Here is a 15,556-nt window from a genome sequence, read left to right on the forward strand (position 1 = left end):
GTAGTGGTGATGATGGTGGTGATGGTGGTATTAATGATGATGGTGGTGGTGGTGATGGTGGTGGGTAGGTTTGGTTGTTGGCGTGTGTGACGATAACGGGGTGAGTGGGGAGGGTGGGGAGGGTGAGTGGGGAGGGTGAGTGGGGGCAGAGATCGCGAGTTGAATCCTCGCATAGCTTCATTCCACTGCGCGCATTCACTCGTGTGCAGATTTACACACACACAGAGTCACAGACTCACAGGGAGAGTCACAGACTCGCACACACAGATAGACAGCGAGCCTCACACAGAGAGACAGCGAGCCTCACACAGAGAGACTCACACAGAGACTCACACAGAAACTCATACAGAAGGACTCACAGAGAGACTCCCACAGACTCGGAGACATAGAGACTCACACAGAAAGACAGACTCAAACAGAGGGACAAAGAGACACACACAGAGAGACACAGAGAGACTCAAAGAGTGTGAGAGAGAGAGACTCTCACACACATAAATAGAGTCACAGCCTCACAGAGAGAGAGACTCACACGGACTCAGAGACAGAAAGAATCACGCAGAGAGACAGACTCGCACAGAAGGACTCACACAGAGGGACAGAAAGACTCACACAGAGAGACTCACACAGAGAGACAGACTCACACAGAGGGACTCACACAGACTCAGAAACTCGGCAACAGCGGGACTCTAGGAGCCTGAGGGAATTGGAGACACTGCCAGAGATAGACTGGAGGAATCAGGAATTCGGGGAGTTCAAGACTTGGCTGAGAATCAGGGAGATCAAGAGGACTCAGGAACTCAAGGAGACCAGAGACTTGTGGACTCGGGCGGACCCAGGAACGGGAAAATGAGTCCAGGAGCTGCGCCTGTCTAACCCGAACTGGTTTGGAGCTGGGGGGGAAAACGTTTTTGAACAGAAAGCAGCTTGGGAACTGGATTGTAATCGTGACCTGGATCGACTGGTAACAATCAAACACGATCATCACCATGACTATCATCATCAGCAGCAGCATCATCACCATTGCTATCATCATCACGATGATCATCACTGCCATCATCATCACTATCATCATCACATCATATGACAGTCCATGTATCTCTGTGTGGCACTATTGGTCGCCGTGTGAATCCTTAGGTCTCTGTGTGTGAGTAGTTGGACCTCTGTATGTGAGTCTATGGGTCTCTATGTGAGGCTATGGGTATCTTAGTGAGTGTATGGATCTCTGTGTGAGTATATGGATCTCTGTGTGATGCTATGGGTCTCCGTGTGAGTGTATGGGTCTTTCTATGTGATTATATCGTCTCTGTGTGTGAGTTTATGGGTCTCTGTGTGAGTCTATGGGTATATGTCTGAGTCTATGGGTCTCTGAGTGAGTCTGTGGGACTCCGGGCAACGTTGTGTGTCTATGGGTCTCTGTGTGAGTCTATTGGTCTCCGTGTGAGTCTATGGGTCTCTGTGTGAGACTATGGGACTGTTTGTGAGTATATAGGTTTCCGTGTGAGGCTATGGGTCTCTGCGCAAGTCTATAGGTCTGTGTGTGTGTCTATGGGTCTCTTTGTGAGTCTATTAATCTCTGTGTATGTCTATGGGTGTCTTTGTGAGTATATCAGTCTCTTTGTAATACCATGGACTTATATAAGAGTAGCTGGGTCTCTTCGTAAGTGTATGGATATCTGCGTGAGTTGACAGGACTATGTGTAAGTCTATCGGTCTCCGTGTGAGTCTATGCGTTGCTGTGTGTGAGTCTATAGGGGATCTGTATGGATACATGGGTCTTTGTGTGAGTCTATAGGTCTCCGTGTGTGAATCTATGGGTCTCTGTGCGAGTTTATGTATCTCTGTGTGAGTCCATGGGAATCTTTATGAGCATATGTTCGTCTGCGTGAGGCTAAGGATATCTTTGTCAGTATATGGATCTCGGCGTGATTCTATCGGAATGTGTGTGAGTCTATGGGTCTATTTAAGTCTATGGGTTTCTCTGTGATATCCTATCGGTCTGTGTGTGAGTCAATTGGTCGCTGTTTGTGAGTTTATGGGACTCAGTGTGAGTCTATTGGTATATCTGTGAGTATATTGGTGTATATTTGTCTCTGAGTGAGTCTATACATTTCTTTCTATATTTGGGTCTCTGTGTGAATCTATGGGTATCTGCATGTCTATGGGTTTCTATATGAGTCCATGGGCTTCTGTGCGAGTCTATGGGACTCTGAGTGAGTCTACTGGTCCCTGTGTGAGTCTTTAGGACTGTGCATGTGAGTCTATGGATCTCTGTCTGTGAGTCTATGGGTCACTGTGTGTGATTATATGGGTTAGTATGTGAGTCTATCTGTCTCTGTGTGAGTCTATACGCCCCTGTGTGAGTCGATTGGTATCTTAGAGTCTATGGGCCACTGTGTGTGTCTATGGGTCTCTGTGTGAGTCTATGGATCTCCATGTGAGTTTTTGGGTCTCTATGTGAGTTTATGAGACTCTGTGTGAGTCTGCGGGTCTCTGCGTGAGTTTATCTGCCTCTTTTAAGTCTATGGCTGTCTTGGGAATATTCTATGGGTATGTCTGTGAGTCTATGGGTCGCTTTGTGTGAGTCTATGGGTCTCTGTGTATGGGTTTTGTGTGTGATTATGTGGGTTCCTGTGTGAGTCTGTGTGTCTCTATTTGAGTATTGGGGGTTTGTTCCATTCTATGGATATCCTTGTGAGTGTATGGGTGTTTGTATGCGTCTATGGGTATCTTTATGAGTATATCGGTGTCTATTGGTCTCTGTGTGAGTCTAGAGGTCTCTTTCTGTCCATGGATTTCAGTGTAAATCTATGGGTATATTTGTATTATGGGTCTCTGTATGAATCCGTGGGCCTCTCTGTGAGTCTCTGGATCTCTCTGTAATATTCTATTGGTTTCTTTGTGCGTCTATGAGACTCTATGTGTGTCTATGGGTATCTTTGAGCCTATGGGCTACTGTGTGTGGATATGGATCTTCGTGTGAGTCTGTGGATCTTTTTGTAAATCTATAGGTCTGTGTATGAGTTTATGGGAATTTGTGTTACTCTATCTACCTCTGTTTAAGTAAATGGGTCTCTGTGTGAGTATATGGGTCTTTGTGAGAGCGTTTCGGTCTCTTTGTAAGTCTATGGGTCTCTATGTGATATCCTATGGGTCTGTGTTTGAGTCTATGGGTCGATGTTAATGAGTCTATTTTCTCTGTGTGAGTCTAGGCGTCTCTGTGTTTGGTTTTTCAACGTATTCTATTGGTCTATGTGTGAGTCTGTATCTCTCTATTTGAGTATTGAAGGTTTGTACCGTGCAATGAGTATAATTGCGAGAGTATGGGTGTCTTTGTGAGTCTATGGGTCTCTTTGTGTGATTCTATGGGTCTGTATGTGGGTCTATATGTCTTATATATGAGCCAATGGGCCTCTGTGGGAGTCTATGGGTCTTTCTATGTGGTTTCATCCGTCTTTGTGCGAATCTATGGGTCTCTTAGTGAGTCTATGGATCTCTGTGTAAGTCTATGGGTCTCTGTGTGAGTATAACAGTCTCTTTGTAAGTCCATGGATCTCTGTAACTCTCTGGGTCTATTTGTAGTGTATGAATATCTGCGTGAGTCAATAGGACGATGTGTGAGTCTATGGATCTCGGTGTGAGTCTATTGGTCTCCATGTGAGTCTATGGGTACTCGTGTGGGTCTATGGGTCTCTGTGTGAGTCTATGGCTCTCATGCGTGAGTCTATGGGGTTCTGTGTATGTTTATGTTTCTCCGTGTGAGTCCATAGGAATCTCTATGAGTATATATTTGTCTTCGTGAGGCTATGGATATCTGTGTAAGTATATGGATCTCTGCGTAATTATATGGGACTGTGGGTGAGTCTATGGGTCTCCGTGTGAGTCTATGGGCCTCTCTATGTGATTATATGGGTCTGTGTGTAAGTTTATGGATCTCTGTGTGAGCCTATGGGCCATCGTCAAAGTCTCTGGGTCTCCGTGTGAATCTGTGTGGCTCTAGGCTACTTTGTGTGTCTAGGTGCCTCTGTGTAAGTGTGTGGTTCTCCGTATTCATCTTCCGGGCTCTGTGTGAGTCTATGGGTCTTTATGTGAGTATATTGGTCTCTTTGTAAGTCCATGGACCTTTATTCGAGTCTCTGGGTCTCTTTAAAGTGTATGGATATCTGTGCATGTCGACAGGACTATGTGTGAGTCTATGGTCACCATATGAGTATATTGGTCTCCGTGTGAGTCTATGGGCCGCTGTTTGTGAGTATATGGGTCTTTGGGTGAGCCTTTGGATCTCTGTCTATGGGTTTTCAGTGTTATTCTATGGGTCCATTTGTGAATTTGTGTCTCTATTTGGGTATTTTGGGTTTGAACCATTCTATGGGTATCGTTGTGAGTCTATGGGTCTCTGTGTGAGTCTATTGGTATATTTGCGAGTGTTTTGGTGTATATTGGTCTCTGAGTGAGTCTATAGATTTATTTGTATCTATGGGTCACGGTGTGAATATATTGGTATCTGTGTGTCAATGGGTTTCTATATGAGTCAATGGGCCTCTGTGTGAGTCTACGGTTATCTCTGCACGATTTTATTCGTCTGTGTGCATCTATGGGTCTTTGTGTGAGTCTATGGGACTCTGAGTGAGTCTGCTAGTCCCTGTGTGGGTCTTTAGGTCTGCATGTGTGAGTCTATGGATCTCTGTGTGTGAGTCTATGGACCACTCTGTGTGATTCTATAGGTATGTGTGTGAGTCTATCTGTCTCTGTGTGAGTCTATATGCCTCTGTGTGAGTCTATTTGTATTTTAAAGTCTATGGGCCACTGTGTGAGTCTGCCGGTTTCTGCGTGAGTCTATCTGCCTATTTAAGTCTATGGATGTCTCTGTAATATCCTATGGATAAGTCTATGAGTGTATGGGTCCCTGTGTATGGGTTTTTAGTGTGATTATGTGCGTCTCTGTGTGAGTATGTGTGTCTCTGTTTGATTTTTAGGAGTTTGTTTCATTCTACGGATATCCTTGTGAGTGTATGGGTGCCTGTATGCGTCTATGGGTATCTTTGTGAGTTTTTTTTTATTGTCTATTGGTCTCTGTGTGAGTCTAGAGGTCTCTTTCTGTCCATGGGTCTTAGTGTGAATCTATGGGTATATTTGTATTATGGGTCTCTGTATGAATCCGTGGGCCTCTGTGTAAGTCTATGGGCCTCTGTGTGAGTCTAAGGGACTGTGTGTGCGTCTATGGCTCTCCGTGCCAGGCTATACATATCCGTGTGAGTCTATGGGTCTCTGTATGAGTCTATGACTCTTTGTGTGATTCTTTGAGTCTCTGTGTAAATATTTCAGTCTTTGTTTGAGTCTACAGATACCCTTGTGAGTCGATGTGTCTCTGTGCCAGTTTATAGGTCTCTGTGTGAGTCCATCGGTCTCATTTTGAGTCTATATATACCCCTGCTGGTCTCTGGATCTTTGTGTGGGTCTATGTGTCTCTCTGTGAGTCTATGAGTGTATGTGTGAGTCTACAGATACCCTTGTGAGTCTTTATGTCTCCGTGTGAGTCTATACTTCTCTGCACCTGATTGAATCAACGGGCCTTCGTCTTTTCGTAAACAATTTGCAGTAACACCTATCGTCATTTTGACAACCTAACACCACCCACCACCACCACCTCCTTGCTCCCGAAGTGAGTTGAGTGGAGAGAGAGAAAATAAAGGAAATAGATCAAAACAATTCAAGTTTAGTTTGGATTACAAATCAACAGCAACAGCAGCTCCAGCGATGAGCCTGGTGCTTCCTACTCCAGAAAATCATCGATAATTATCCAGAGCGCGATTATATCCGGCTTCCAACGGTTATCCGATGGGTCCAAAATTGTCTTTGGAACTGATAGGTCTACACCGGAATCTACAGTCTTCTTTGTGGTAATATCTCACTACCAGTCTTAGTAGACCAATGAAGGCTATAAGGCGAACAGTACGAAAACATATTCTTGGTTCTTTCGGTAAAGTCACGTAGAAGGGAAATAATAAAATCATGAAAATAAAACATAATAAAAATTCTTACGACGTTTCGGTCACAACGCAAGCAGGTGAAGAACAGAGCTGTCGGAAAGACAGTACGTAAACAATGCCAAGTATCGAAACCTTTATAGTTCGGGTTAAGAATTTATATATATATACAGTGAGGGAAAAAAGTATTTGATCCCCTGCTGATTTTGTACGTTTGCCCACTGACAAAGAAATGATCAGACTATAATTTTAATGGTAGGTTTATTTGAACAGTGAGAGACAGAATAATAACAACAAAATCCAGAAAAACGCATGTCAAAAATGTTATCAATTGATTTGCATTTTAATGAGGGAAAAAAGTATTTGACCCCTCTGAAAAACATGACTTAGTACTTGGTGGCAAAACCCTTGTTTTTTTTTCTTCTTGTTTCTTTCGGTAAAGTCACGTAGAAAGAAAATAATAAAATAATGAAAACTAAACATAATAAAATAATTCTCAAGACGTTTCGGCCACAACGCAAGCAGCCGTCTTCAGGTGACGAATGAAATACCACCAAGCTTGGAGCGTATATTTAAGCTGGGTTGGTGGGAGAAGAGCGCCTTGACAAAGGGATTTGCATATCAATCACAGAGGTCAGACGTTTCTTGTAGTTGGCCACCAGGTTTGCACACATCTCAGGAGGGATTTTGTCCCACTCCTTTTTGCAGATCTTCTCCAAGTCATTAAGGTTTCGAGGCTGACGTTTAGCAACTCGAACCTTCAGCTCCCTCCACAGATTTTCTATGGGATTAAGGTCTGGAGACTGGCTAGGCCACTCCAGGACCTTAATGTGCTTCTTCTTGAGCCACTCCTTTGTTGCCTTGGCCGTGTGTTTTGGGTCATTGTCATGCTGGAATACCCATCCACGACCCATTTTCAATGCCCTGGCTGAGGGAAGGTGGTTCTCACCCAAGATTTGACGGTACATGGCCCCGTCCATCGTCCCTTTGATGCGGTGAAGTTGTACTGTCCCCTTAGCAGAAAAACACCCCCAAAGCATGTTTCCACCTCCATGTTTGACGGTGGGGATGGTGTTCTTGGGGTCATAGGCAGCATTCCTCCTCCTCCAAACACGGCGAGTTGAGTTGATGCCACAGAGCTCCATTTTGGTCTCATCTGACCACAATACTTTCACCCAGTTGTCCTCTGAATCATTCAGATGTTCATTGGCAAACTTCAGACGGGCATGTATATGTGCTTTCTTGAGCAGGGGGACCTTGCAGGCGCTGCAGGATTTCAGTCCTTTACGGCGTAGTGTGTTACCAACTGTTTTCTTGGTGACTATGGTCCCAGCTGCCTTGAGATCATTGACAAAATCCTCCTGTGTAGTTCTGGGCTGATTTCTCACCGTTCTCATGATCATTGCAACTCCACGAGGTGAGATCTTGCATGGAGCCCCAGGCCGAGGGAGATTGACAGTTCATTTGTGTTTCTTCCATTTGCGAATAATCGCACCAACTGTTGTCACCTTCTCACCAAGCTGCTTGGCGATGGTCTTGTAGCCCATTCCAGCCTTGTGTAGGTCTACAATCTTGTCCCTGACATCCTTGGAGAGCTCTTTGGTCTTGGCCATGGTGGAGAGTTTGTAATCTGATTGATTGATTGATTGCTTCTGTGAACAGGTGTCTTTTATACAGGTAGCAAACTGAGATTAGGAGCACTCCCTTTAAGAGAATGCTCCTAATATCAGCTCGTTACCTGTATAAAAGACACCTGGGAGCCAAAAATATTTCTGATTGAGAGGGGGTCAAATACTTATTTCCATCCTTAAAATGCAAATCAATTTATAACATTTTTGACATGCGTTTTTCTGGATTTTGTAATTGTTATTTTGTCTCTCACTGTTCAAGTAAACCTACCATTAAAATTATAGACTGATTAATTTCTTTGTCAGTGGGCAAACGTACAAAATCAGCAGGGGATCAAATACTTTTTTTCTCTCACTGTATAGCTCCGGTATATCTATAGGTTATAATCTAAAGATAGAGTACGTATTTGGTGTCTGAACATCAACAACGCCAAAAGGTTCAACAGAACGGAGGCAATTCATGCACATCAAAGAATCAAGCGCTCGATTCAAATGGTTATACTTCTAAATGTTTTTGTTGTTGCCGATATCAATATTAAAAAACAGGTGTATTATTAGCATTGGTAGTATTTTCTTTGCCGTAAAATGAAAGGTGTAAAGCCTTATATGTTTCCCTCTTCATTTGAATATTTCAATCAGCGCCTTGTCTTGTGACGTGACGTGCGGCGGTTGAGAAAAATCTCTCGATGTAGCAACTCTGGGGATGTGGCGATGGCGATTCAGTGTTCTCATGCCTAACGCTAACATTGCTGATGTTCTCCTCCTCCCTCGCCTCCTCTTCCATCTCCTCCTCTACCTCCTCCTCCATCTCCTCCTGCTACTGCTCCCTCCTTTTCCTTCTGATAATCCTCTGCCCTCCTCCATCTCCTCCTCGACCTCCTCCTCCTCCTCCTCCTGCTACTCCTGCTCCTCTTCCTCCCTCCCTCCCTCCCTCCATCCCCTTTGTCGGTTCCCCCCTCCAGGTCTCGACTCTTTACGTTGTGGCCTCAACAAAAATGACCTAGAGACCAATCACCTCCTTAGTCACCTACAGACCTATCACCTCCTCAGTCACATAGATATCTATCATTACTGCAGTCAACTACATAGACTTATCACTACCACCACCACCACCACCACCTCAGTCACCTAGAGGCTTGTCACCACCTCGCTCACCCACATAGCCCTACCACTGCCACCACGATGTGGCCGAACTTCTTACGGCAGGAGGACATCAGCCACCTGTCCCACCCGCAGGCACCCGGGGCACTCATGATGATCGACAAAGGCCGCGGGGTAGCGGGGGGTGTTGGGGCCAGGGGGGCAGGCGCAGCCGGGGGAGGCCGAGGGGGCAGCTCGCGTGGTGGCGGTCCCGGCCACCTCTCCGATGCGACCGAGGGCCTCGTGAAGCTGTGCGGTCTGCTGGCCCTCGTGGGCTCGACCCTGATGCTCCTCGCCGTGGGCACCGACTTCTGGGCCGTGCTGCTGGGCCCGGGATTCGTTGGCGGGGGCCACCACCACCAGCAACATGACAACCACCATCACCAACCCGACCGTCACCTCCGCCCCGACCTCCGCGCCCACGGTAACGGCACCGAAGGGGTGGGCGAGGTTTGGGACAACGGAGTGGGCGGAGCTTCTTCGAACAAAGGAAGAGTGAGCGGAGCCTCGAATGACAACAGAGGAGTGGGCGGTGCTTCGTCGTCCGAATGGGGTGAGGCCCCCGCGGGGCTGAACCCCGCGTGCGAGTTGGCCCACGTGGGACTGTGGCGAGCATGCCACACGTGGACGCGGGGTGACGGGGCCGGAGGGTGCGGTCACGTGACCTTCAGGGGAGGTAAGTGTGAGGGACTGGAGTGGAGTTGGTGGTGGTGATTCTGGTGGTGATCGTGGTGGTAGTAGTTGTGGTGCTTACTCTTTTGCCTGGGTGAGTGGGTGGGTGGGTGAGTGGGTGAGTGGGTTAATGGGTGAGTGGTTGGGTGAGTGGGTGAATGCGTGAGTGGGTGGCTAGGTGAGTGGGTGAGTTAATGGGTCGGTGAGTGAATGGGTGAGTGGGCGGGTGAGGTGGGGGAATGCGTAAGTGTGTGGCTAGGTGAGTGAGTGGGTGAGTGAGTGAATGGGTGAGTGAGTAGGCCTTAGGCACATTGTCTACTACTGGTATGGACTAACAGCTCCATGGACTTACCACTCCAGCTCGTTATCTCAATAATTCGGTGACCCTCCAGCAATCCAATCACTCCCCGCTTTACACTGCCTTTCAATCCAGCTACCGCAATTCACAAAGACACTTTTCATATCATAGCGCCTTAACCCAGGGCACCTTACGAAGAATTAACAACAAAACAACACCAACAAGACGTGTGTACGTGTGAATGGAATGATGGGGAGCGGTGGAGTAGTAGTTGGCAGCGCTACGAACCCAGCAGAGACGCGAGTTCGATTCCCACTCATGGGCTCCAACACCAGTGACAGCGATTATACTGTGTAACAACATTTTGTTTTGTTTCTGGGTAGTAAGTCTTATTTCCTAATTGCTAATGCCTCAAAAGTACAGAAAATGGCTATTAATCGCCACAAACTTTGCTTTTGTGTCCAAAACAGTGATATTTTGAAATTGACCTATTTTCAATGAGAAAACGTGTGCATTTGTGTCTTTCGTTCACATAAAGTCCTAAACATTGTAAGCATCGCCGCTGGGGAGACAAAGGCGGCCGGGCGTGTTTCTGGCCACCAACCCCCTCATAGGTGCTCGCTAACAGCACTTGCCCCAACAGTCTGTTAAGGCTACACGGGGATCTTTGTCTTTGTTGAATGTAATGGTGGAGATGAGGTTAATGAAAGAGATGAGGGGAAGCAAATGCTGGGATTATGGTGGATTTGGTGAAAGCGAGATTGATCATATCAATAATTTGGAGCAGCTTATTAATGATTCCTTTCTAGCACTGCGAATTTTAAATTGCTGTTATTTTGTACTGCTTAAAACTCCCCAGCTCTCACACACCACACAACACACAATATACACAAACAACACACACACAACACGTACATACAACACATACACAACACATACACAACACAAACAATACGCACACACAATACACATACTCAACACACACAGACCACACACATACAACACTTACAACTAACACGACACAACACAAACACACACAACACAGACACAACGCAGACAACAAACACACTGAACTAAGTACTTAATTGTAAATAACCCAACCAGTAATAGACATGCATTGTTAATGCATGACTATGTTAACTGTGAATAACCCAACCAGTAATAGATACCCATTGTTAATGCATGACTACGTTAACAATAACCCAACCAGTAATAGACACCCATTGTCAATGCATGCCTATATTAACTGGGAATAACATTACCAGTAATATATTCCCACATCTCCGTTATGTATCCTCTGAATCTTAACCCACACTCTGATTTACCCTTTTGGAGAGAAGCTACAGCAAATAAAACAATAGCGAACTTAATTCCATGTGGAAACGTTGAGATGATGTTTGCTTTTATTTGATTATATATGATATATGAGTTGTTATAAAGTACCTTGCGCATTGTAAAAGAGGAATTAAATACATCGATTGCGTCCGTATGGAGTACCACTGTGCTACAAACCCCCGGCGACCCGAATTCGATTTCCTCTCACGGCCAATATCTTTGTTGAATGTAATGGTGGAATATTGTTGACGATTATCCGAACCAGTCCTGGGCCTCCTCAACTAGGTCGACTCAGACTCATATGAGTCACGTGGGGCGGTGTATAAACATCACAGCTATGAAGACAAAGGCGGCCGGGCGTGGTGCTTGCCACCCACCCCCTCGTGCAGTAGCAATTGGCAGTGCAGCGGTTAGCGCATTGCGCGATGAACCTGACATAGACCCGAGTTAGATTTACGCTCACGGCTAATACCGGTGTTGATTATACGAATCAGTTATGGGCCTCCCCTATAGGTGCACTCGGCCTGAAATGAGTACCACGTGGCAGTGGTGGGTAGTAAACATCGCCACTGGGGAAGAGACAAGGCGACCGGGCATGGCTCTGGCCACCCAGCCCCCTCGTGTGCCACAGTACCGGCCTTCAGGTGTGCTGCTGCTATTCGATACTAACAGCACTTGCCCCAACAGTTTGTCAAGGCTACACGGCGGGTCTGTGTCTGTGTGGACACAGAATTCAACTGCTCCTACTTCAGACACTTCTCACGCTGGGAGGAGGAGACGGACGGATTTGACCTGACTCACGAGAGAGGTACGCACACACACATACATAAAATGATGAATCACAGACTCATAGATACTCATTGACTCACATAGAGAACCATATACTCAGGAGAGAGTTACAACAACAACAAAAACAACCGCCATTTGCTACTAAGTGGCGGTGACGTCACCATGACGCTTGTGCCAGGCTATGTGCACGTTGGGGCCACGTGAAGTGTCGAATTCCCGCTGGCAGGAGGTCGTGAGGAAGACCCAGATGCCAAAGGTCGACTGACTGAGATAAGTGGCTGATGCACCACCTGTGCCGCCTACTATTATAACTTGCTGTGCTTTAGCTACCCGGCGCTCTGCTCGTTGTTGTGAGCGTCGCTCCTCCGCCCTCCGTTGTTGTTGGAGAGCGACTACCTCCAACTGCCCAGTAGCGTGCTTCACGAGCCTCCTACACAAAGGCTGATCTTGACACCGCTGGTACCAGTCATCGGCAAGTCTACTCGGCTCCACGTCCTTCTGTATCACATCACTCCATTTCTTCTCGAGCCCGTGCCGCGCCCGTTTAACCCCCTCATCTGGCTGAACAAAATCTGTTTAGGTATGCGGTGGCAGGGCATGTGAGCTACATGACCCAGCCAACGCAGCCTTGCCTGCTGGAGGAGCTCACCAATGGGACTTTGTCCAGATCTTTCAAGGATTTGTAAGCTCCTCACACAATCCAGCCTGTTTAACCCAGGATGGATGGATGGTAGGTAGGACAGGCGAAATGTTTCTAACCGTCGAAGATGTTCCATTAGAGGGGTCTATGTTTCGCAAGCAAAAAGAAGGGAGGGAATGACTGTGGCCGAGAAGACCTGAAACTTCGTGCGGAGCGACAGACCAGGTGGCATCCCCACAGCATTATCCAACCGATGAAAAGATATTGCCGCTCGACTGATTCGGAGTGAGACCTCTGCTGTTAAACTGGAGCCGGTAATAAGCACACTGCCCAGGTATGGGAAACTCTCCACTCTCTCCACAACTGCCCCATCACTGATTTTGAGTTGTGGGGGTGGAGTGTCCGATGGTACAAAATACCCAGGCAGGTGCTTAGTTTTTGTGGGGCTGATGGTAAGGCCCCACCTCTTAGTGGTATGCTCCAGTCTCAGCAGCAGCATCTCAAACTCCTCCTCTGAATGAACAGCTATTACCAAATCATCGGCATACATAACGTGGTTGACCAATAGGGAGCCATCCCTTGATCGCACCCGGGCATCGATCAGCCTCCCATTATATCTGTACCAAATGGAAATTCCCCCGGTACAGCTATTGAAGGCTTCACGAACTACGTGGTCAAAATATATGTTAAATAATGTGGGAGCCAGAGGACATCCCCTGTCGCACCCCAAGGTTTACAGAGAAAGGCTCTGACTCCCGGCCACGTAGTTTTACCTGGGCCCGCTCACCATCATGAAGGTCCTTAATGATCGTGAGCAGAGGGTCAGGGACTCCGAAAGCACGAAGAACAATCCAGAGCCCAGGCCTACTGATGGTATCATAGGCCTTGACCAGGTCAATAAAGCAGAGATGTAGGTCTTGTTGGAATTCTCTACACCTCTGCTGTAGCAGACGGACAGAAAATATGGCATCTGTGCAGGACCGCCCTTTCCTGAAACCGCATTGGGGCTCCGCAAGCCTCTCCTCAGCGTACCTAGCAAGGCGATGTTGAATAATCCTTGCCAGGACCTTTCCCGGCACACTGAGGAGTGAAATGCCCCTGTAGTTGTTACAGTCTGTGCGGTCCCCCTTCTTAAAGAGGGGGACCACCAGGGTACGCTCACACACATACACACACATATGGGAGTATTACTCACAGACTCACACTGAGAGCCACATCGCCACGCAGAGACCAATAGACTCACCACAGAGAGACCCAAAGACTTTCACAGAGACCCGCATAGAAACACATAGACCCATGGACTAATGAGAGAGGTATGCATACACATTTACATACATACATGTATGACTCACAGACTCGCACAGAGACCCCCAACAGTATGTTAAGTCTACAATGCAGATCTTTGTCTGTGTGTCTGTATGTGTGTCTGGGTCGTCTGCGCGTGTGTGTGTTGGTGCAGGGTGCAGCCTTGTTGCTGTGCTATCGGCGGTGCTCAGCCTGGCTCTGATGGGTCTGGGTGCCATGGGAGTTGGCTTCACTCTCTACAGGCAGCAGATCTCCCTGCTGCGCCCGACAGCCGTGGCTTACCTGTGCGCAGGTAACACCATCGCAGACAGCCAGCACGTGCCAGGCTAGGTGCACTGTCACTTTACACGCTCGTTTTACTACACACACGCAGCTGCAAATGCTGCACTCGATCCCTTACTCCAGACCTTTATGAACTATTTTACTTCAAACTGGAAACTTTTTTATTTAGCTATGTCGTTCTTTTCAGTAGTGACCTGGCCATCACAAATTATCGCTCAACGAAGTGGGTCATCATCATCGCGTGGAAATGTATAGTTGCAGCCAAATATTCCAAACGCATGTGTATATAGACTCGTAGAGACCCACCGAGACCCAGAGACCCACGGAGACCCATACAGCCCTTAGAGACCTATACAGCCCCATATCATCGCGTGGAAATGTATATGTAATGACGACTTTACACACTTCTCTTGAGGTAGCACTTTATTGAAGACGCTTGACATCAGGCGACTATCCCACTGCACAGCCCCGAGTCTCCTGCGCATCTCCCTTATATATATCAACGCGAGGCCACGCCCCCCTTCTCGATCATTCTCGATCATTCTCGTAGGCTCTGGACGCTCCCTCTACCGGCAAACTCTACTGTCCTCTTCTGTCACCTGACCACGCTCCCTTCCTCGAATATTCCCGAAGCCACCAGTCCCTTCATACTCACAACTGATACCCCTGTCATTACCTCCCGTGGCCACTAGTCCCCTCTATTGTCATTACATATAGTTGCAGAGAAATACTCTAAACACGTGTATATCCCTCCATTCCCCCCCACCTCCCCCTCCTCCTGTCTCCCCATCTCCCCCCATCTCCCCATCTCAACCCCCAACTCCTTCCATCTCCCTCCTTATCTCTCTCCCCATCTCCCTCTCCCCCCTCTTCCCCATTTCCCCTTCTACCCAACTCCCCCCCCCCCCATCTCTACTTCCACCCCTAGGCTTCCTGGTCCTCCTCTCCGCTGGCCTCATGAGCCGCTGCATATCCCGCGAGGCCGCCGTGGGGGTGCTGGTGGGGGGAGGTGTGGGGGTGGATGTGGGGGACTCCCTCCCCCTCCCCTCCCTCTCCCCCTCACAGGCCCCTCCCCCACTACCCCGCTGGGGCCGCCTCTACCTGGCGTGGTCGCTCAGCAGCGCCTGGGCCTCGGCAGCCTTCAGCCTCATGGCCGGTGCCGGCTATGCTGCCATAGTCTTCCCCTGCAGGCGGAGGAGAGGAAGCATGGACGGGGTGGAGGGAGGGGCCTCCCACTAGCTCGTGTGGCCGGGAGGAAAGATGGGCAGAGTGGAGAGGCGGGGGGGAGGGGCGGGAGGGGCCGACTCCTCAGTCCTTCCAGTCACTCACCCCTTCATTCTTCCTGGAGACTTTAATCTGCAGGTTAGTCACCCACTCATTAAATCGGCCCTTCTTCTCCTCACGAGCTCGTTTGACCTCCACCTTCTCCCCCCTACTCACAGCCCTGGTAACACCCTGGACCTCATCTTCATTTCCGGCTGCA

The 15,556-nt window shown here is 47.9% G+C and overlaps 1 protein-coding gene across 1 annotated transcript; it reads left to right on the top strand.

Annotated features, from left to right (window-relative positions):
- Window positions 1-8,794: 8,794 nt before the first annotated feature.
- Window positions 8,795-15,312, top strand: LOC144952674 (voltage-dependent calcium channel gamma-6 subunit-like). The gene is made up of 5 exons (XM_078883149.1): window positions 8,795-9,428; window positions 11,788-11,865; window positions 13,946-14,083; window positions 15,002-15,072; window positions 15,139-15,312. Exons 1-5 carry the CDS (start codon window positions 8,795-8,797, stop codon window positions 15,310-15,312), a joined length of 1,095 nt encoding a protein of 364 aa, XP_078739275.1.
- Window positions 15,313-15,556: the final 244 nt, after the last annotated feature.

Source organism: Lampetra fluviatilis, chromosome 69 (genome assembly GCF_964198595.1).
Source record: "Lampetra fluviatilis chromosome 69, kcLamFluv1.1, whole genome shotgun sequence".
NCBI lineage: Eukaryota > Metazoa > Chordata > Hyperoartia > Petromyzontiformes > Petromyzontidae > Lampetra > Lampetra fluviatilis.

Excerpts from the sequence above, each read along its gene's own strand:
- LOC144952674 (XM_078883149.1), top strand. The coding sequence starts at position 8,795 with ATGTGGCCGAACTTCTTACGGCAGGAGGACATCAGCCACCTGTCCCAC. Across the intron at positions 11,866-13,945 it reads TGACCTGACTCACGAGAGAG|GGTGCAGCCTTGTTGCTGTG; the intron begins GTACGCACACAC and ends GTGTTGGTGCAG. Across the intron at positions 15,073-15,138 it reads AGGCCGCCGTGGGGGTGCTG|GCCCCTCCCCCACTACCCCG; the intron begins GTGGGGGGAGGT and ends TCCCCCTCACAG.